The sequence below is a fragment of the Neovison vison genome, chromosome 12 (genome assembly GCF_020171115.1).
Source record: "Neovison vison isolate M4711 chromosome 12, ASM_NN_V1, whole genome shotgun sequence".
In the NCBI taxonomy this organism is placed as follows: Eukaryota; Metazoa; Chordata; class Mammalia; order Carnivora; family Mustelidae; genus Neogale; species Neogale vison.
In genome coordinates, this window is record NC_058102.1 from 133385668 (window position 1) to 133408940 (window position 23273).

General features: G+C 41.5%; 2 protein-coding genes across 2 annotated transcripts in view; one reads left to right on the top strand and one right to left on the bottom strand.

Annotated features, from left to right (window-relative positions):
- The window catches only part of LOC122892556 (amyloid beta precursor protein binding family B member 1 interacting protein), a 109180-nt gene extending 96743 nt beyond the window's left edge, over positions 1-12437 (top strand). Inside the window, exons 11-14 of the mRNA XM_044229208.1 lie at positions 292-390; positions 966-1071; positions 9218-9321; positions 11604-12437. Of these exons, the coding sequence (XP_044085143.1) occupies positions 292-390; positions 966-1071; positions 9218-9321; positions 11604-12113 (819 nt within the window). The 3' untranslated portion in view covers positions 12114-12437. The remainder of the gene's footprint in view (positions 1-291; positions 391-965; positions 1072-9217; positions 9322-11603) is intronic.
- Positions 1-23273, bottom strand: part of LOC122892557 (protein adenylyltransferase SelO-like) — an 83206-nt gene that overhangs the window by 14095 nt on the left and 45838 nt on the right. The gene's annotated exons all lie outside the window — the stretch shown is intronic.

The window sequence follows — 23273 nt, forward strand, 5'->3', positions numbered from 1 at the left end:
GTACCCCTGTTCTTCATGAGGTCAAGCACTGCATTGGGCTCCACACTCATTGGGGAAACGGAGAGTTTGCTTGAGATTCCCTCTCCCTCTGCCCCTCATTTCTCTCTCTCAAATAAATAAAATCTTTAAAAAATAATAAAATAAAATATAAAAATATCCCTATTCCTAATCCTAAAATTGCTACCAGCGATTTTCCACCATCTCAGGAAATCATATACATTAAGTTTTTTTTTAATTCAAACTATGCTAATAAATAATTTATAAATGGTCTTTGAAATTACTTTTTTCTAGCATCCCCAGATTCAGAAGGAGTCCCAGTACATCAAATACCTCTGCTGTGACGACGCAAGGACCCTAAACCAGTGGGTCATGGGAATAAGGATTGCCAAGGTAAGCGAGCATTTGGGCTCCCCCTGTCTTGAACTGCACACCAGCGTCCTGACCTGGGCGCAGACTTTGTGCTACTTGCAAACGTCTGACCCATCCTGGGCTGGTCAGTGCTGCCGATGGCCGACTTCTTTACTTGCCCACAGGGTTTTTTTAATAGGCGAGAGTGATGGAAACACAGACCTCTCTAACGACCTGAGAATCAAGGGTTTACTCTCCCGTGAGGCTTCTCAGATCTTTATTTACTCATCAAGAGCTTTATTTACTCATAGTATGTAATTAAGAAACACAACACATAACCTGTGGTAGATTTCCGTGGAGACCCACGTAATCAGAACTGAGTGGCGAAAGCCCTCCTCTGACATCTAGTAGACGTATTAACTGACTCTGCTAGTCTGGCAAATCATTTAACACGAGAAAACAATCTGTGGATTTTTTACTGAAATAAACTAAAAAACAGCTCAGGAAAGAAGTAAAAAGAGTAGTTAGTACCTTTTTCCTCAATACATATATTGCAGTTGGGTCCGAGATTTGGATAAATGGATTTCTTTCTTGCTTCTTCTGTGTTTTCTCCCCAGTATGGCAAGACTCTCTATGATAACTATCAGCGGGCTGTGGCGAGGGCCGGGCTCGCCTCCCGGTGGACAAACCTGGGCCCTGCCAGCGCGGCCCCACCTTCTACAGGTACCGTGCAAGGAAATCCTGACAAGCTTAGAGCTCAGGTCCAAACTTACCCAACACATTTGATAAAAACAGAACTTTGTTGGCTCAAGATCTCCTCACACACCTGTATGTTTCTTTATGAATAGATTCTTAGCAAAGCTTCAACATTTATAATGTTGAACAATAATACTATACAGCTTCAGCATTTATAACCAACATTTATAAATGTGATTCTCAGCAAAGTTTCAACCACTTTCTCATGATAGGCTTGTGGAATAGATGGTGATCGCAGGTGTAGGCTGAGCTAGTAGAATATTGTGTCTCAACAGAGTATAAAGGTGTCCAAAGCTCCATTAGCACCCAGCATACAGCCCACACAAAGGATGAGATCATTTCCTGGTGTTTTGCCTCATGGTATCGTGGCCAGAGCCTTGTACCCAATCTTGGACATCACATTCTCTGGTAACATAACAGCTTCTTGTTTGTATTTTTGAGAAGGACAGAACTTTGAGAGATGAAATATGTACAAGGCATCATTTTACATAGACTATTTCTGGTTCCTACACCAACCCTGCAAAGTATAGTTTATTATCCACACTCCACAACTGGAGAAATTCTGAAGCTGGGTTAAGTGAGTGTCTCCTGTCTTCTCTGTGGCTGAGCTGTAATTCAAACACCTTGTCTTTATGATAAATAATGATTGAAAGAACTGGAACCATTTATAGCAGGAAAGTTCTGGTCATTGTCCTTCAGTGTTAGAGAATGGTCATATCGAAGGCCAGTATATATATTCTTTGCTGCTGAAAGGGTCACAGCTGCTTGAAAGTGTAGAAGGTGCAATATGGCAGATTTGACCCAACACCTGAAGAGGTTTTCCCTGGATGTGTCCAGATGGGCTGCTCTGTGTGCAGTGAGCTTCTGAAAGTGTTTTTGTTGCATAAAACTGTTTTCTGCAGAGCACTTACCACGATTTGTAATTGTTTTATGTATTCATGAATATGTTTGGTGCCTGTTTTCTCCACTGGACTGTAAGTCTCCAAAAGACAAAGGACCATCTCACCATGTTGCACCTTGTGTTCCCGGAGTTTACAAGCCAGGCATATAGTAAATATTTATTGAGTTACTAAATGAAGGGTTGCTGAATTTGGTTGGGAGTTGGGTTTCCTAATTCTATCAGTCTTCAGTTTGGGAGTGAAACACCACTTGGAGTTCCAGGCTGTCTGTTTTCCACTTCCCAAGATGGAGTCCTTCTTTGGGATGAGGCATCCTGAGACCACCTGGGGCATCTTTCCCAGGAGCACAGGACTCTTTTCCAGTAAAGGCTCCAGGGCTATTTCTGAGGCAAATCCAGTGGCCTCAGGTCTTACTCACTGAGGGTGAGCCTGTAAGGCTCTAAGTCTTTTGAGTTGAGGGAACACTAAGATGCCTTTCCTTTCCAGACAACCAAAGAATTTTTTCTTCTGAGCATTTTTCTCTAAAATTGGGATCACTGACTTTAGCAAATAGCTCTGTTTCTTACCAGCTAATGGTTGTAGTTATTTTTCACAAGCATTGACCTCTCAGCCATTTCCCAGAAGGAAGCAACTAGTATAGATTGACAGACACGCTGTCATCCAGACAGATTTCATAGCCCGGCTCTGGCTGACTGAGTATCCGTCAGGGAGTTTGGGCTTCGTGGTCAGCAGCCAGGAAGAGCCGTATCCAGTCAGATGCTCAGGGGGTCATCTGTGGCATCAGCTGTATTCATTTTGCTCATTCAGATCACAGACTGTCTCTGTGGTTCAGTGAGAAATATATCTGGTCTTTGGCCTCAGTTCCAGACACAGCCTCAAGAGCCCAAGGAATTTCCTGAAGGATCGTGTCTTTGTTATGCCAATGAGGCGGCTCCTGCCGGGCCCCCGGGTGGCTTCAGGATGGGGGCTGGTCGCCAAAAAGACCAAGCAAGTGATTCCACCACAGAGCTCTGGACGTCACCCACAACTGGGCCCTTAATACCGCCCACTGAGCTTACTACGGTTCCGAGACTAGCGGCTCTCAGCTGAGGGTCACCATGCCCCCAGGGAAGATTTGGCAATGCTTACAAGCAGTTTTGGTTGTCACACTTTGGGGGAAATGCTTATGATATCCAATGGGTACAGGCTAAGCATGCTGCCTGTCCTAACATGACAGCTCCCCACACAATAAAGAATTTACCAGTCCCACATGTCAATAACGTTGAGAAGACCTGTTCCTGTCAATGTAATTCCTAGATTCTCTCACTGTTTCAGATGTTCTTCACTCTCCTCAGTCTTCCAACCCCCAAATCCTTCACTCTCAGCAAAGAAAATAGAACCAGCAAGTGGGAACTCCTTTGACTTCCCACCACAGAAACCAACAACTTCCCTGCATCTGTATCCATCCCAGCCTGCGTCTGTTAAGTTACTCCCTAACAAGAACCAGTCCTTCCATGCCTGCTCTGGTCCCCTATTCTGACACCAGTCTATCTTCTGCAGGATCACTCTGATGCCCACCACTGGAGTTAGCTCAGACCCCACAGGTCAATGGTACCATCCCCAACAAGGCTGCCTTTCTTCAGATGCCAGCCATACTTTTGACCTACTGCCTACAATTTTAGGTGTCCCACCACCCCCTCAGCTTCAACACATCACCAGAATGACTCACAGAACTCAGGAAAGTGCTATCCTTATTGTTATTATTATTATTATTATTATTATTATTAAGGATACAGAATTATTATTATTATTTTATTATAAAGGATACAGATCAGGGCCAGCCAAATAAAGAGTCACATAGGGCAAGGTCTAGGAGGGCCCTGGCTGCAGAGCTGCTTTGTCCTCTCACCAACCACATGACTGATTTCAGCGCCCTCCCCAGAGGCTGGTTTAGCTCAAAGCCCCCACACCTCTAATCACCTGTTAGTGTTTCTGGTAGTCAACCCACATGCCAGGCCATCTTGTTAGCATAAACTCAGATGGGATCCTAGGGTTTCATTGAATAACAAAGACATTCCAGTCATTCTGGAAATCCAGGAGTTTTAGAAGTTCTGTGCCAGGAATTTAGGACTAAGACTAGACAGATGCTTTATCATACCATCCTTTTCTACTTTCTCTTCTGCTCTACGGGGTCCTTCTCATCAACATTGTTCCCTTCTTCAAGCAAATAAGTTTTAAAACCCTCCTATGATTCCGCATCTCCCTCCAGCTACTGCCCCCCAACAAGCAAACTATTCTGAAGGGTAGACTGCATGGGCCGCCTCCACGTTTCCACCCTCACTCGCTCTTCCACTCATTTCTGCCTCTAATGTCCCATGGAGAAGGCTCTTGCTAGTCCCACCAGTGGCTTCTATGCAACAAAATACCTCTGTGCAACTAAACCCATTTTCTTATCTGACCTTTCAGCAGCATCAACACAATTGACCTCTCCTTCCTGAAGCAGTCTCCTGTATTGGCTTTTCAATAGCACGCACTCCACATCTTCCATTTCACCCCAACTACTCTGGTCACTCTTTTCTAATGTCCTCTACTAACTCTTCTTCTATGCCACCTTAAATTACCCACAACCCAGTCAATTCAACCCTGTTCTCATGTTACACTGTCTCTCTAACTGGTCTAAATCCACTCATGGCACCATTTTTGTGCTGACCACCGACAAATCTATAAATCCAACCCAGACTTCTCTGTTAACCTCCGAAACCATGTATCCAACTCTCTGCCCAGGGGCTCCACTTGGATACATCAGACACAACATCATCATCTTACCCTCCAAACCTGCTCTTCCATTGTTGGTCTCAAGTTTCTGTTAATAATAATCACCATCTGCCCAGTTACTCATGCAGGACACATGCAAGAAAAGCTCACTCATCCAAATCCAGTCATCCCCAAATCCTGTTGATTCTACCTTCTAAATATTGGTCAAATCTGTCGAGGTCTGTTCATCTCCGTTCCCACAAAACCCAAGCTGCCATGATTTTTTTTTTTTTTTAAAGATTTTATTTATTTATTTGACAGAGAGAAATCACAAGTAGGCAGAGAGGCAGGCAGAGAGAGAGAGAGGGAAGCAGGCTCCCTGCTGAGCAGAGAGCCGATGCGGGACTCGATCCCAGGACTCTGAGATCATGACCTGAGCCGAAGGCAGCGGCTTAACCCACTGAGCCACCCAGGCGCCCCCAAGCTGCCATGATTTTTCACTTGGCCTCCAGCGGTGGTGGTATACCAGCTCAATTCCCTACATTTGCAGACTTCTATCCCTCCCTGAGTCACCTTTCTAAATGCAAATGTGATCTCTCCCCTATGGGTAGCATTTCAGAAGCTTTCCACTAACCTTAGATAAAATCCCAAATCCTTAGTGAGGCCAACCAAGCCTGCATAATAAGACCTTGCCCAGCTCTGCCACCTCTTTTCCTGACCTGTCTCGTCCTGTTCCTGTTCATGGGCCACTTGCTTTTCCTAGTTCTTCAAAGCCCCAAACACCATCCTTTCTTAGGGATTCCAGATGATGTTCCCTCTGTGATATTTTTTCTTTCATGTGGCTAAGCCCTTCCTATCCTCAGGTCTACAATGAATTGTCCTTTATAAGCCAGTTTGATTAGTTTAGAACTGTTTTCTCCTCTAGACACGAAAGGGCATCATGAGGTTTTTCTGCTATGACTTCCCAAGTGAAAAAACATGGAGGCATTGTTCTGTATCCAAAGTGTTTCACAAGTAATTTATTCTTGATAAATGACAGCTTTTTTTTTTTCCCATATTAGAGAACAGCCATAAAAGGTTTTGTTTGGGGTTTTGTTTTGCTTTGCTTTTAGCACTTATTAAATCACTTTGACTTTAGCAATTATTTTTATTCAGGACTCGTCACATGGCAATTGACAGAAATCCAACTCAGTCTGGTTTAAGCAACAAAGAGTGAGGGGGAGAGATTTAGTAATGCACAAAACTAGGAGGTCCATGGGTAGGCAGCTTTCAGGCAGAGCAAGATCCAGCACTGTAAGTGATGTCATCAAGATCATCAGGATATGGTCTCTTTCTTAGGCACTATCTCCATAAGGTGGCGAGGACTGCCAATGATTCTCTAGGCTTAGATTCTTCACACAGCTATAAATACATGCGGTCTACCCTTCCGAAATACCCTTCTGAAAAAGTTCTGGAAGGGTTCTGTTTCATGCCCATTCCTAATGATCCCACAGTGCCCAAGAGGTTACTGCCCTCAGACTTGCCCAGTCAAGTGGGAGAATTGGCCTTTCACAAACCATGTGAGTTAAGAATGAGGGGTGTAGGGCACCTGGGTGGCTCAGTGGGTTAAAGCCTCTACCCTCGGCTCAGGTCATGACCCCAGGGTCCTGGGATCGAGCCCCGCATCAGGCTCTCTGCTAGGCAGGGAGCCTGCTTCCCTTCCTCTCTCTGTCAAATAAATAAAATCTTAAAAAAAAAAAAAAAAGAATGAGGGGTGTGGGGCTTGGCCCCCTTTTCAGAATGTACTTGAGTCCTATAAAGCATTTGGGGCTCATATTTGTTCAATCAGCTTCCAACCCCTAATTCCTCTGAGGACTTCTAAAGAGAGAGTAGGAAAGACTATTGCTGCTTGACGGCTGGGATTGTTAATACAGTGAACCCAGACAACCTGGAACCCAAGTCAGTAGTTCCTATAGAATATATGGGTTATGTGGGTACCCATGGGTTGTCCCAGGATGGGGCAGAGAGCCCACAGAAAAGATTGGATCTCCTGGTACATGGAAAGACCGCAGCTTGGAACATTTGGAATATTATTATTATTTTTTTTTTATTCATTTGTTCTCACAGACAGATTAAAGACCAGCACATCATAGTTAACATAATAACACACACTGTGTTGGTGAGAAATCAGCCTGTGTTTGGGCAAAAGAAGCAAAAATAAAATACATTTGTGCCCTTTAAAGAAATTTCCCCCAATGGTCTTCAGGCTTCAGCTTCAGTTTCTGTTTGCTTTGTACAAGTGTTTATATATAAAGAAAATATTTGAATATGTATAAGAAAATCCTAAGTATAAACATCCTAAGACTTTAAGATGCTTAGACTTGTTCTTCCTGGCCTCCAGAACAAAGCTGTGGCTAATTAGAGCCGTTTAATGAGCTAGAGAAATGCACATTTACAGGTCACATCATGTAGGTTCTGACAGCACAGAAGGCGTGCTGAGGAGAGCAAGGGAAGGTCCACTCAGGACAAGGAGGTGGCTGTCCTTGCTGAATGAGGAACATGGGTTTTGTAAGAAAAAACTGGCAGTAGAGAAAGTGGTTATAGCCTGTTCTAATATTTCAACCGCATAAGTGGACACAAATATCTTTATCCTGAAGTTACTTCAAACACACAGAAAGGTTGTTAAGAATAGTACAGTGAACCCTTTTCCCAGATCACCAATACTGAGGATTTGTCATATTTGTCTTATTTCTATCTCCCAACTCCCGCTTCTCCATATGCTGCCCACAGACACGTGCTTTCCAAACCCCTTCAGAGTAGACCAACTACCTGACACACGTTTCCCCTCCAGTCTTGCCTTTGTGGTTCCTAAAGTCAAGACGATTCTCTTACTAACCATAGTACAATTATCAAATCTGGAGAATCTCATATTAGTATTATCTAAACCACAGCCCGTGTTCCAGTTCGGCCGGTTGTCTCAGCAGTGCCTTCGATAGCCGCGGGTTTCCCTGGCACAGACTTCGTCCGGGATTGTGTGTGGCATTTACTTGTTGTGTCTCCTTAGTCCCCCTTCATCTGGAATATCCCCCCAGGCTTTCTCTGTTAGGACACTAACACTTCCTAAGAACAAGGGCCATTTATTTTATAGAACACCCCTCAGTTTGGATGCGTCTGATGTTTCCTTATGATTCATCTCAGGCAGTGTGTTTTTGGCGGGAATCCTGCGTAAGGGCTGCGTGTCCTTCGCAGGGTATCACGATAGGAGGCATATGGTGCCTATTTGCCCCTCATTGGAAACATTCATTTTGACCACTCGGCTAATGTGTTTTCCGATTTCTGCCCTGTACAGATTTCCATCAGGTATTTAATAATTTTGTAGAGAGATACTAGAGGCCCTATTTATATTCTTTTATCAAACACTCGCTTCTTCCCAAGCTCAAGTTCTTAACAGCCTTCTTTGAGTTGTTATGTAGATGGATGAGTTTTTCAAACTATTGGGAAAATATTTGAAGAAGCAAGTAAAAGGTCATTTCATAAATATCTGACAGAACAGCTGGCATTGAGCATAGCTAAAGCAGTCTCTGAGTTCACTCTGTCATCGTGGGCTGGGTGGCAGTTCGGTCATTGGGGAATGACTGAATCGACATTTCATGTGTGGAGAGATGGCCATGCTTTCCAGGATATTCTTTAAGGAACCACAGAGATCCACATACATCTGAAGAACCCTCTCAGGTTCCCTGAAAACTGTGAAACCTCAGTCTCACTTTTGTGACAAAGGGTAAACCAAAAGGCAGGAAAAATAAGTGCTTATCAGAACTTTCGGGAAGAAAGCCTGTTCCAGGTTATCTCAGGAGTCTGCACATTTTCCTCAGTCCCCTCGGTCTACTGTTTTTGTGCCCCTAATATGTTTTGTTGAGAAAAATGTTCAAAAGTTGTTCCTGTACACAGCACAGTATGAAACTAGAAACATATTTTTCAGAAAAATCTTCAACAGGAATTTTTTAAACAGTTTTTCAGAGTTTATTCTCCACTTATCAAGGGGCTTTTGAGGGACGCCTGGTGGCTCAGTTAGTTAAAGTGTCTGACTTTTGATTTCAGCTCAGGTCTTGATCTCAGGGTTGTTGAGATAGAGGCCTTAGTAGGGCTCTGTGCTGCTTGTGGAGGCTGTTTAAGGTTCTCTCTCTGCCTCTCCCTCCCTACTCTTCCTCTCCAAAAGGAAAAAAAAAAAAAAAAAAAGGTCTTTTGAAAAAGAACACACTATTCTCTAGGCCCCTAGTTAATTGAGATGTTGTATCCTATATAAAGCATTCACTTTCCTGAACCTTTGCTGAATCTCCTGAAGTATTGCCATAGAACGTCAGATTTTCTGTTAAGGCCTGTGTACCTATGACTCTTTGTCTTTTGCTTTGGAAATATATAAACTACTTTATGTTTGTAGATGAACTAGCAAGAATGTTGAATATACCTTACCCACCCTTCTTGTTTTTCTCCCCTCTTATCAGGGCTTAAAGCAGGCACCACTCAAGCCAATGGTCAGATCCCCCAGGCTGCACATTCTGTCAGTGCTGTTCTCGAAGAAGCCCAGAGGCACGCAGAAACAGCTAAGGTAAGGCCAGAGAGGAACTGACCTCACTCTCAGCCTCTTTGTGGTAAGCCCGTATTCTAAACCATTAGCAGTGTGCAGTAACTGCTCTGAGAAAAGAGAAAATCTAGTTACAACAACTAAGAAGTCATTAGAATTTCATTTAAGTAATTGGCTTTTTTTTTTTAATCTTAAACTTATACGGACTAGAATAGAAAGTTAAAGCCAACTATTATCACATTGCTCCAGGAAAATGTAAAAAAAAAATTTTTAATACTTTTGCTTGGTAAATAGTTTTAATTTAGCTACACTGATTTCGGCTGAAGAGATTTTCTTGGTTTAGACAAGTGGTTTTAGCATTTTGAAAGTAGACACTGAGTTTTAAGTCTTTGGGATTTTTACTTATCTTTTTCTGAATAAATTAGAGCAACCAGTTAGTCAGAAGCCCTATATTAAATGCTGACTAAGCCCCAAAACCAGATTAGATGACTGCTAAAAAGGTTCTATTAGAAAATGTGCATTTTAATGTTCTACATACATCCTCAGGGTGATGGAGAAGAAAACACATTTTAAAATAATAGCCAAATTGATATAACATTCTCCATAACTTTTTCTTCAGTAGAGGAGATTAATGAAGATTTATTTAATCTGAAAATTGTAGCTGAAAGTTAAAATCTAGTTACTAGTCTAATTGGGAACATATCAACTGACTATTCCGTTGAATATTTTCCATGTGTGATTCAAGCAGCCTTGAATAATTGTACCTTCCATAATTTTTCACTTCACTCCCCCCTTTCACTTTGTCCATCAGCCTATGGTGGGAAGAATTAAATCTTGTATTTATTGAAACTGTTAGAATTTTTGAAAACCGTTGTAGAAAGTGTTTCTCTAATATTCTTATGCGCGTCTCAAGTCCGACATCAGGCACTGAGCCGTCAGCTCTTATTATTTCTATGGTTCCTGTGAGGCAACTGAAGAGAAACTCTCGAAAATACTGAAAGCAATGAAAGGATCCCAGAATAGAACTGACTTAGCTTTGTGTGAACATCAATTCCCAAACTGCCGGTTGAGAATTTTTTTTAAGTCATCACTAGTCAACTAGCTCATCTTGCCAAGCAAATAAACTGAATAAAATAGAAACTCAATCATAAGGCTCTTTGTAGGAGAAAAACCAAACAAAACATAACTTCTAAATTTAATCGACAGTGGTAAGACGTTGTTAAGCAAAAAAAAAAAAAAAAGCTTGATAAATTGTAAATTGCAATGATAATTATCAGTAAAACAGAGGGATTCAGCTAAGCTGCCTGAAATTCCTGAGGAAGTTACTGTTATCTGTTCTACCGTTGGCAGAAGGAAGACTCTGCCTCTTCAGCCTTTGAGCAAGTCTGGTGTTGTGGTTTCCACCACAACGTGGGCTGCATGACTTTACTCTTTCGAACCCAGGCACACACCTGGCTCATTTGATATCATCATAACCTTGAGGCATTAGATAATAACTAAGCCTGTGATGCTCGTTTTATCCCTGACAGCCAACTGTCACACAGTTTAAGAAAAGATAAATCTAAGATTGTGGACTCCGTGTGTGCCTTCTCTGTCCACCCACCACCTCCCTTGAAGTTGTCATGCTGAAGGAGAAAAGCGTGTAATTGGCTTCTCCCTGGTAGCTCACAGTCCTGGGGAGCAGCACGTTTGTTCTCAGCAGGCCAGCAATCACTGATGCAAGAGAAGGCAGAACAGGTCTGCTAGGAGAGTTATTCTTTGTGCCCAGATTTGTACAAAGGTTACCGGTAACCTAGCGAAAACTCCGTTTAATTTTTCCCTTCCATCTTCCTCGTACTAATCAAAGGAGGACATCTAAGCCAGGAGATTTGGGGAGGTTTTGGGGAAGCTTCTTCATCTCCTTTCAGCCACCGGAGGTATGATACAGAAGCAAAATAGTTTCATAGACACCTGCTCCTCAGACCAGGAAAAATGTTAGGGCTGCACATGCCCAGGACCTGGGCTGGCTTGTGTTGGAAACCAAGGCACGAGTGGGAATTCCAGGAGAGCCATTTTGCTTCCGTTTTGAATTTCCTTCGACTGAGCTTAGGGTAGGTAAAGACCTCCTGTTCCATTTACTTAAGAAGACATAGTAGATAAGCGTTAAAGAATGTTATTATCAGTAAAAACGTTAAGGGCCATTTGGAGGGGCTAGCTGGTGAACCGCCTGTGGTCTCCTGGCCTGAGCAATGGCGGCTCCCCCCACACCTCGGGAGGCAGATCTCTCCTTTCAGTGGAAATGTCATGCTGTGGTTGCTCTGTTGAAGGACAAGAAGCCAGCCCTCGGTAACCACGACCCAGGAGCGCCCAGGGCCCACCAGCTGCCCAAGTCCAGCCTGCCACCTCCCCCTCCAGTGCGCCGGTCTTCAGACGTCTGCGGCAGCCCCGCGACAGTGCCCAGGGCCAAAGGCCCGAGGGGAGGCTTCCCTGCCCTGCCCGACGACTCTCTGCCACCACCCCCGCCGCCACCACCCCTGGAAGACGACGAGCTCCCTCCGCCGCCCCCTGATTTTAACGACGGGCCCCCGGACTTCGTGCCTCCCCCACCGCCGTCGTTTGCAGGGGATGCGGGCTCTCAGTTACCGCCCCCACCGCCTCCCCCACCTGCACCTGCACCCGAGGCCCCGAAGCCGCCCCCCGTTGGCGTTAAAAGGCCTCCTGCTCCCCCGAAGAGGAAAGAGAACCCGGGACCGCCCGGCGGGGGAGGCAGCGGAGAGCAAGATTTCATGTCCGATCTAATGAAAGCTTTGCAAAAGAAAAGAGGCAACATGTCCTAAGGAAAATGGATAAATATCTTCTTATGATGGGCATAATCTTTTCTAACCCAAGTGCATTTTTACTACTCAATTTTCGTGACATCTTGTTCATTTTAGGTAAAATATCGACGCATTCAGTCGAGAAATGATGTAAAATGTCACTGTAGCTCAAATACATTCATAACCATTAACCTAACACAGAAGTTAAAGAATCTGCCTAAATGTACATATCTTCACTGTTTCCACTTCTGTGAATTCATTTTCCCTTCCAAGTTAACTGAAAAATGTTTTTATGTTCATTCATTTTAATATGTTCAGAAGCATCAAATTAATAAAGTTTATTTTTTTCTTGAAGACAGTATTTCTAAAAATATTTTTAAAAATAAATCTATTGCGATATCCCTGTTACAGTATTCTTGACCTTTTAAAATAGCTTTCAAAGTCGTGGGCCATCTAAAGTGTTGTTAATCTTCGAGATATTTTCCATCTCCACCCCCAAAGACCTTCAGAATTTTCTGGAAAAAAAAATTGAAAGAGGGAAAAACAGGAGAGGTAGAGTGAATTCAGTGTCTTTGAGACTCATGGCTTGATAGATGGGGGTCCTGGACATCCGTTGTTTGGTTTTCCAGTGGTCAAATAGCATAGTAATGAAGAAAAGAGATGTGTAGAGTTTGGGGCTTCTCTGTTATAACACTGTTGTAAGTATCCTATAAATTAATACTTAGTGACAGGAAAAGGCAGTCATTTACATTCTTTTTTTTTTTTAAGATTTTATTTATTTATCAGAGAGAGGGGGAGAGAGCAAGCACAGGCAGACAGAATGGCAGGCAGAGGGAGAAGCAGGCTCCCTGCTGAGCAAGGAACCTGATGTGGGACTCGATCCCAGGACGCTGGGATCATGACCTGAGCCGAAGGCAGCTGCTTAACCAGCTGAGCCACCCAGGCGTCCCAGTCATTTACATTCTTTAACCTGGAATGTTTTCTCTCAGAAAATTTTTTTTAAGATTTTTTTATTTTTATATTTATTTGACAGAGAGAGTGAGTCAGCAAGAGAGGGAATGCAAGCAGGGGGAGTGAGAGAGGGAGAAACAGGCTTCCCACTGAACAAGGAGTCAGATGCGGGGCTCAAGCCCAGGACCCTAGGATCATGACCTGAGCCGAAGGTAGACCCTTAACAACTGAGCCAGCCAAGCGCCACTCTCAGATAAATTTGATGCTCAATTTTTAATTTTTTGTTTTAATTTGACAAAGAGAGAGATCACAAGTAGTCAGAGAGGCAGGTAGAGGGAGAGGGGGAAGCAGGCTCCCCGCAGAGCAGAGAGCCCAACTCCAGGCTCTACTCCAGGACCCGAGATCACCATGACCTGAGCCAAAGGCAGAGGCTCAACCCATTGAGCCACCCAGGTGCCTCTTGATGCTCAATTTTAATAGCTAATTTACCTTGAGCTCCTGTTACCCTATCTCGCTTCTCTTTCAGGTTGACTTCTGGGAGCCCTTTTAGATTTTCTTAACTTTATTTCAATGGTTCTATTTTTCTTTTTAATTATGGAACATGTCAAAGACTTTTTTTTTTTGTAGGGTACTTAATATACAGTGTTAGTTTCAGGGGTACAACATTGTGATTGAAGAACTCTGTATGTTACTGCTGTGTTCACCACAAGCTATTACAAGATCATTGACCATATTCCTTCTGCTGCACCTTTTATTCCTGTGGCTTACTCATTCCATACCTGGAAGCCTGTGTCTCCCCCTTCCCTTCACCCATTTTGCCCATCCCCCCCACCCTCCTCTCCTCTGCTCCTCTGGCAACCCTCAGTTTGTTCTCTGTATTTAAGGGTTTGTCTCTGCTTTTTTTTATTGTTTTTGGTTTTTTTCTTTTTAGATATCGCATATAAGTGAAATCTTATGGGATTTATCTTTCTCTGACTTGTTTCACTTAGCATAATATCCTTTAGGTCTATTCATGTTGCTGCAAATGACAAGATTTTATTTTTTTTATGGCTAATATTCCATTGTGTATATATAGCACATCTTCTTTATCCATTCATCTGTCAATGGCCACTTAATTTACTCCCATATCTTGGCTGTTGTAAATAATGCTGCAATAAACATAGGGGTGCACATAGCTTTTAAAGTTAGTATTTTCCTTTTCTTTGGATAAATAGCCAGGAGAGGTATCATTGCATCATACGGTGTTTCTGGTTTTGTTTGAGGAACCTCCATACTGTCTTCCAACAGTGGCTGCAGCAGTTTACCTTCCTACCAACAGTGCACCGAGGATTCCTGTTTCTCCACATCTCAAAATCTTTTTAAAGTGGGTAGAAAATAAATAATAACTGAGATGTTACTTTCCACCTAAGGAAGATGGTTAATCTTTTATTTTACTATCTGGGGGGAAGTAAGCTCTAAATTGACATTTAAAACAAAAAAAACAAATTCAGATTTTAAAGCCAAAATATTTAGTAATTAAAACTGATGAAACGAGGGCACCTGGTGGCTCAGTGGGTTAAGCCTCTGCCTTCAGCTTGGGTCATGATTTCAGGGTCCTGAGATCAGGCCCTGCTTCGGGCCCTCTGCTCGGTGGGAAGTCTGCTTCCCCCTCCCTCTCTGCCTGCTTGTGATCTCTCTCTCTCTGTGTCAAATAAATAAATAAAATCTTTTTTTAAAAATGATGAAGTGTTCTATACTTTAACTAAGCATGTTCCTAAGAGAGGATAGAAGGTAAATGCTTTACATTAAATGTCTCCTTGTGCACAGTAACCCTTTCCTGTTCACTTTTGTTTTGTGATGATCTTTGATGTCAGAGGCAGTAAAAACATGGTGTTTCTGAGACCTAAGGAAAGCCTGATCAAGGGGCGCCTGGGTGGCTCAGCGGGTTAAAGCCTCTGCCTTCGGCCCAGGTCGTGATCCCAGGACCCTGGGATCGAGCCTCGCATCGGGCTCTCTGCTCAGTGCAGAGCCTGCTTCTCTCTCTCTCTCTCTCTCTCTCTCCCTCTCTCTCTCTGCCTGCCTCTCTGCTACTTGTGTTCTCTGTCAAATGGATAAATAAAATCTTTAAAAAAAAAAAAAAAGAAAAAAGAAAGTCTGATCAATATGCAGATCTCTGGGACAATACAAGAAAGTTGTTAATGGCAGAATTTTCTTAGGAACTGATTTGGAGATGGAGAGCTCACACAGGTTGTCTGTGGCCATGCAGAATTGTCCCAGTTGCTTCAACCTGACATAGGCTACTGAACCAAGCCTGTGAGGTTCAGGACAGAAGATTGTTCATTAGATTTACCTGGATCTTAATTTGTTCAAAATGACCACCTAGTTCACAGATGAGGAAATGCATTAATACTTGAGAAGAATAACTTAGAATTCAGCATCTCTGCAATCAAAAATATAATAACCCTTTGCCAACTTGATTTCAGAGTATAAAAACCCTGATGGCACTTTCCAGTCATGTCCAGAGCAGGAAGCAGAAGTGTTCTCCATCCCACAGCCACAGAATCACGAAGATGAAGGGACCCTAGAAAGGACCCACTACATTAATTAGGATCATGACAAGTCTAGATTGCTTTGCAAATCTAGAGCCATCTTGAGCAAAAAATAGGACTTGATTACACAATTCAGAGAAGAATGCCAATAACTGAGGCCACATGTGCCCCTAGACTGTTGAGCAGGGCCTAGAACTGGTACCTGGAAATTCTTAGTCTTCCCCTCTTCTCATCTCTGCTCCTGTCCATATGCCTGCTTCCTTGTCCCTCTCTTTGCAAACACTGTTATTCTCTTTGAGTTGTCACTCCACTTTTCAGCTCCTGTGATGGAAGACAGTCTCACTCTCCCAACTCCCACATTTCTTTTCGCATCTGTCTAGAGGTCAGGACAGACTGGTGGTCTACCTTTTAGCCCCGACTGGGAAAATTCTCTAAAAGAGAACCTCGTTGGCATGAGTGAATAAAGGGTCATTGCTCAGCCACATCACTGGTAGCCAGAACATAACACGAGAGGTACTGGGACCCATCACTGGGGATCAAGAAGGCTCAGAGAGTAGGATGAGGGCACTGAGGAGGGGAAAGGGAGAGCTGTGGTGGTTACGGGCTTCACAGAAGAACCAGAAAGTGTCACTTCACAACATATTCCCAACTTAACAGAGAGAAATCGGGCCTGACTATGTGCTTAACCTCGATCCCACAGAGCTGGGTCTCAGCCCCAGTTTCCTAACTCCCATCCATACCATAACTTTCCTTTACAGGGGAAAAAAATATAAAAATTCGAACATTAAGATGTTTGTGAGCTTTAGCACTTGATAATATAAATTTTAGGAAAGCTCCTGAAAAGAAGTAACTGATTTTGTAGTCAAAGTATTGATAGTTTGAATGAACAAAAGGGTTGGCTACCTTGGGTGTCTCCATTCCTTGTTTGCCTGTATGGTTCCAATTTTAGTATATGTGCTGCCGAAGCGAGCACCCTTGTTTGCCTGTATGGTGGGCCAACTTCGATCTCTGTTGTATGAGTATCGAAGAAAGAATCCAGTATTAAGGTCTTTTAAGTCAGGAATCTTAGAGACTGGGCTGCTTTTGCCTCATCTTGAGGCAGAAGTTTGCTTTCAATAGGCCCAGGCACCAGATCAGGAGCTCTGTGTGATTTTCATTCAAGTAGAACAGAATCTCTGGTGTCTTGCAGGAAAGTCTTCACAAACACTACTTACACATGAGTCTACTTAGGTCAGCCTTGAAAATGCACCAGAATTTGTTCCCCTTTCATGAAAAGCGTAGCCATAAATCTGGACGTGAGGGCAGTACCAGCTTTGGGGTCGAGGCAGCGATGAAGGAACTATGGTATTAAGACAGTAATCCTGTATCAGAACTTAAAATAACTCCAGAATTTTGTGCATAACTTTGCCAACAGGACAGAGGTCCAGGTAATAGAATAACTGCGAAGCAAAATAAAACAAAACACGGGTTTTGATCAAGTTTACAAGAAACAAGATTTAACATGCCAGGAGACAGACTCTCCTGCTTTCAGTGGGTCTCAGAGGGAAAAGAACATTTAAGCTTCTACTTTGTGTTTTACATACTTTATTTAGTCATAAAAACAATGGCTGGTATGATACTGAAATTATCAAAGTCAATGATAACTGAGACTTTGAAGTTTGAGATCTCTTTATGGCTTGATATATGGTCAGTTTTTATAAATGACCCACATGTGTACAGGTACAATGTACTGCCTATGTTACTTAGAATGACCTTCCTAAGCATGTGGCTTAAGACTTCCACAGCCTAATATCTAGTCTGCTTGATCCATTGATTACTTGGAAGAATGTGTTAAAATCCCCTTTGATGAAGGTGGATTGGTCAATAGCTTCTAATTGTACTGGTAAATTCTGCCTTACATATTTTGATACTTTATTAAGTATAAAAATTTATTTGTGTATTTTCCTGGCAAATTGAATGGCATTCCTCTGTGTACCACCATTTGCTTGTTATATTCATACAGCTATACCATCTCTTTTTGGTCATTTCCCTGAAAAATCCTTCTATTCATTTACTGTCAAACTTTTTACAGCATGATGTTCCAGGTTTGCCACTTATACATAGAAGTGGATTTTGTTGTGTTTCTATCTAGTCCAGCCATCATTGTCTTTTAACTGGAAAATTTATTTTTTTAACCTTACTGTGATGATTATTTTTTTTATAACTCGTTTTGTACTGTTTTTAATATCTTATTTTGTACTTTTTATATTGTCTGGATTTTTCTGGGGCTTTTTTCTTTCTATCTTCTTTTCATGTAACTAAAGATTTTTCTCTTATTCCATTTTAAATCTTCTTATTGAAAAGTTACACCCTGTTTCTTTTCTTTCAATGGCTACCTATAAGTGATATCATACTTAAGAAAGTCTGAAGTTAAACGATTTTAACCAGGACAATACAAGATTTAAGAACACTTGAATTTCATTCGGGGACACACACACACACACACACACGCAGAGTATTGTCCAGTGTTTGAGTTTTGTCTTGGGTTTTTTTCCCCTAGAATGTCTTTATTACATACTCATTCTTTTTTTTTTTTAAAGATTTTATTTATTTATTTGACAGAGAGAAATCACAAGTAGGCAGAGAGGCAGGCAGAGAGAGAGGGGGAAGCAGGCTCCCCGCTGAGCAGAGAGCCCAACGCGGGACTCGATCCCAGGACTCTGAGATCATGACCTGAGCCGAAGGCAGCGGCTTAACCCACTGAGCCACCCAGGCGCCCCTACATACTCATTCTTGAATGATGGCATCACTGTATATAAAATTCTGGGTTGGCTGTAGATAAACTTTAATAAGTACTAAATAACAGTGAGTTCTTTGAAAGGTTGTCCCCCTATCTTCTGGCTTCCAATGATGCTATTGAGAAGTTGGCTGTCAAATTATCATTTCATTTTGGTCATCTTTTTGTTCCCCCTCTGGATGATTTTAAGACTTTTCTTTATTGGTATCTAAGTGTGGGTTTCTTTTTATTTGAATGCTTAGGGATCTGTCAAGGCTCCTAATTTTAAAATATGTGGATTTCACTATTCTAGAAAAGTATCATATATTTTGTTTTCAAATATTGCCTCTCCTTATCCAGCTCTGGAGCTCCAGTGAAATGTATGTCAGACCTTCTAACTATCCTTCATATCTCTTAATTTTGTATATTTTCCATAAAGTACCTAAGCATTTCATATTTGGTGAACCAATAAAAATGGTATCTTTGGGGTACCTGGGTCTCTCAGTGAGTTGAGGTCTCTGCCTTCTGCTCAGGTCATGATCCCAGGGTCCTGGGATAGAGCCCCACATTGGGCTCTCTGCTCAGCGGGGAGCCTGCTTCCCCCACTCTCTCTCTGCCTGCCTCTCTGCCTACTTGTGATCTCCGTCTGTCAAATAAATAAATAAGATCTTTAAAAAAAAAAAAGAAAATGGTATCTTTAATTTCATATTTTAGTCGTTCATTGCTGGTATATAGGAATGCAATTGCAATTGACTTTTGAATCCTGCAACCTTTCTGTACTTGCTAATTAGTTTTCTTTTGTCAATTGTTTTTTTAATTTTCTACATATACAATTATGTCATCTACAAAGACAGTTTATTTTCTTCCTCCCCTATTTATATACCTTCTATTTCCTTTTCTTATTAAGTTAGCTAGAACTTCCAGTATGATGTTGAAAAGCAGTGGTGAGAGGGGACATCCTTACCTTGTTCCTGACCTTAGCAGGAAAGCGTCTAGTTTTTCACCATTAAGTAAAATGTTAGTGGTACTTTTTTTGTAGACGTTGTTTAGCAAGTTGAGAAAATTCCCCTATATTCCTAGTTTGTTCGGACTGTTTATTATGAATGGCTGTTGAATTTTGTCAAATTTTTTTTCTGCATCTGTTGATGTGACCACATGATTCTGGTATTGTTAATTTTCTCTATTGATTTCCTGTTTTCAATTTCATTGATTTCTGCTTTAATTTTCATTTCTTTACTTCTGCTTATTTTGTATTTAATTTACTCTTCTTTTTCTAACTTCTCAAGGAGGAAGATTAGATTATTGGTTTTAGTTCATTCTTTTTTGCTGTATGCATTCAGTGTTATAAACTTCTCTTTAAGCACTTCATCCCACAGATTTTGATAAGTTGTATTTTCATTTTCACAAAACACTGTTTCATTCCTCTTCAGATTGCTTTTTTGACTCCTATGTTATTTCAAAGTGTGTTGTTGAATCCCTAAGTCCTTGGAAATTTTCCAAGTATCTTCTGCTATTAATTTATAGTCTAATTCTATCATGATTTTGAGAGCAGACATTGTATGATTTATATTCTTTTAAATTTGTTGGGGCACCTGGGTGGCTCGGTTGGTTGAGTGTCTGACTTCAGCTCCATCGTGATCCCGGGTCCTGGGGTCGAGTCCTGTTTCAGGCTCCCTGCTCGATGGGGAGTCTGCTTCTCCATCTCTCTCTGCCTGCCGCTCCCCCAGCTTGTGCTCTGCCAGTCAAATAAATACATAAAATCTTTTAAAATAAGTAAATAAATACATAAATAAATAAATTTGTTAAGGTGTGGTTTATGGCCCAAAATATGGTCTGTCTTGTTCAATGTTTCATGTAAGCTTGAGAAAAATGTGTATTCTGCTGTTATGAGATAAAATAACCAATAGATGTTAATTATATCCAGTTGGTTGATGGTGCTGATGAGCTGTGTCCTTACTAATTTTCCGCTTGCTGGATTTGTCCACTTCTGACATAAGGGTGTTGAAGTCTCCAGCTGTAATAGTGGATTCATCTATTTTTCCTTGCAGTTCTATTAGTTTTTGCCTCATGTGTTTTCACACTCTGCATACACGTTAAAGGGTGTTATGTCTTCTTTTTTTTTTTTTTAAGATTTTATTTATTTATTTGACAGAGAGAGATCACAAGTAGGCAGAGAGACAGGCAGAGAGAGAAGGGGAAGCAGGCTTCCTGCTGAGCAGAGAGCCCGATATGGGACTCGATCCCAGGACCCTGGGATCATGATCTGAGTCGAAAGCAGAGACTTTAACCCATTGAGCCACTTTAACCCAGGCACCCCGGGTATTATGTCTTCTTGAAGAATAAACCCTTTTATCATTCTGTACTGTGCTTATTTATCCCTGATATTCCTTGCTCTGAAATTAGTACAGCTATTCCAGCTGACTTTTGTTTATGTTAGTTGGTGTATCTTTTATTGACCCTTTTAATTTTAACCTGTATGTATCCCTGTACTTAGAGTGGATTTGTCGTAGCCAGAAGATAGTTGGATCTTGCTTTTTGACCCACTCTGATAATCTGTGTCTTTTAATTGGTGCATTTAGACCACTGGTGTTTAAATCAATTATTCATGTAGTTGGATTACTATCTACCATATTTGTTACTGTTTTCTACTAGCTGCCCTTGTTCTTTGTTTCTCCTTTTGTCTTTCACTCTTTTTCTACCATTTGTGGTTTTATTTTATTTTTTTAAAGATTTTATGTATTTATTTGACAGAGAAGGAGAGAGAGACAGAGACAAAAACAGAGAGCACAGACAAGCAGGGGGAACAACAGAAGGAGAGGGAGAAGCAGGCCCTTGGCTGAGCAGGGAGCCCAATGTGAGACTCAATCCCAGGACCCTAGGCTCATGACCTGAGCCCAAGCTGATGGTTAACCAACTGAGCCATCCAGGTGCCCCCCATTTATAGTTTTAACTGAACATCTATATGATTCCATTTTCTCTCCTTTTTTAGCACATCAATTATATTTTTCTTTTTTTTTTAACTTTGTTAGTGGTTGCTCTGGAGTTTGCAATATATATTTACAATTAATCCACGTCCACTTTCAAGGAGCTGCAATGCTTTATGGACAGAGCAAGTACTTTATAACAATATGTTTTTTATTCCTCCCTCCTGCTTCTTATATCATTACTGTCCTTGATTGCACTTACATATAAGCCATAATCATCTAATATATTGTTGTTAGTGTTGTTTTTAACAAACTGTTATCTATTACATTAATTAAGAATAAGAAAAATAAAACTTTCTTTTATCTTCACTTATTCCTTCTATAATGCTCTTTCTTTATATTTCTTTATATATAGTTTTCTTCTCCTTAAGAATTTCTTCAAGCATTTCTTGCATGGCAGGTCTGCTGGCAGCAAATTTTTCTTTTCTCTCTCTCTTTTTTTCCTCTCTTTCTTTTTTGTCTAGGAAAGTCTTTATCTGTCCTTCACTTTTTTTTTTTTTTACAGACTTCATTTATTAGAGAGTTGGAGAGAGAACACAAGTAGGCAGAGCAGTAGGCAGAGGGAGAAGAAGCAGGCTCCCCACTGAGCAAGGAGCCTGATGTGGGACTCAATCCCAGGACCCTGGAATCATGACCTGAGCTGAAGGTAGCTGCTTAGCCCACTGAGCCACTCAGGTGCCCCTGTCCTTCACTTTTGAGGGATAATTTTGTAGGATACAGAATTCTAGTTTGGTGGGGTTTTTCTCTCAACGCTTGAAATATTTCATTCCATTCTCTTCCTGCTTGCATGGTTTCTGTGAAGTCAAATGTAATTCTTATCTTTTTTCCTCCATTTATAAAATATTTTATTCTTCTGGCAACCTCTGGGATTTCTTATTTATCTTCGATTTTCTAGATTTTGAATATGATATGCTTAAGTACTGGTGGTGTTGTTCGGGGAGGGGTTTCTCCTACTTGGTGTTTATTGAGCACTGTGTGTCTGTGGTTTGGTTCTGGCATTATTTTGGGAAAATTCTCAGTCATTACTTCTCTTCCTTTCTTCCTAGTATGTATATAATATACCTTTTGTAGTTGTCCCATAGTTCTCAGATACTGTATTATTTTCAGTATTTTTTTCTCTTTGCTTTTCAATTGTAGAAATTTCTATTAACATATCCTCAAGTTCAGAGATTCTTTCATTAACTATGTCTAATCTACTAATGACACCATCAAAGGCATTTTCACTTATAGTTTTGATCCCTAGCATTTCTTTTTTATTCTTTCTTAGATTTTTCCATCTCTCTGCTTACATTGTTCATCTATTTTTGCATGTTGTCCACTTTTTCCATTAGAGCCCTTAGCATATGAACCATGGTTATTTTTAAATCCTGGTCTGAGAATTTCAACACTCCTGCCATATCTGACTGTGGTTCTGATGCTTGCTATGTGTCCTCATAGTGCTTTTTGCCTTTTTGTATGCCTTGTGATTTCTTTGTGAAAGTTGGACATGGTGTGTTGGGTAAAAGGTACTGTAGTTAATATGCCTCTAGTAATGTGATGGTGAGGTATAGGGAAGGAAAAGTGTTCTATAGTCCTAGGCAGCCTATGACACTGGGCACTGGTCTGTGCACTTCACAACTGCTTCCCAGTTTTTTTTCCCTCTTAGGTGGGACGAGATGGTTACAGAGGCTTAGAGTCAAGTATTTCCCATCCCTGACATGAAAGGCTAGAGGAGGCTGGTGTTGGGCATTTTGCTTTCCTCTGGTCAGTTAAGCTGTGATAAAATCTCATTAAGGTAGGCTTTGGTAAAATATTTTTTCCTGGAGGCAGGTCTTGTTAAGAAGAATGAAATGCTCTGGCATATTTCAAAATGGCTACTTTCCCTGCTGGAAACATGAGGGCATTTTTCTCAGATCCTCATTGTTGAGAACCTGGTATAACTCCTGGAAATAAAACACAAAAGTATGGGAATAGCACCTGACTG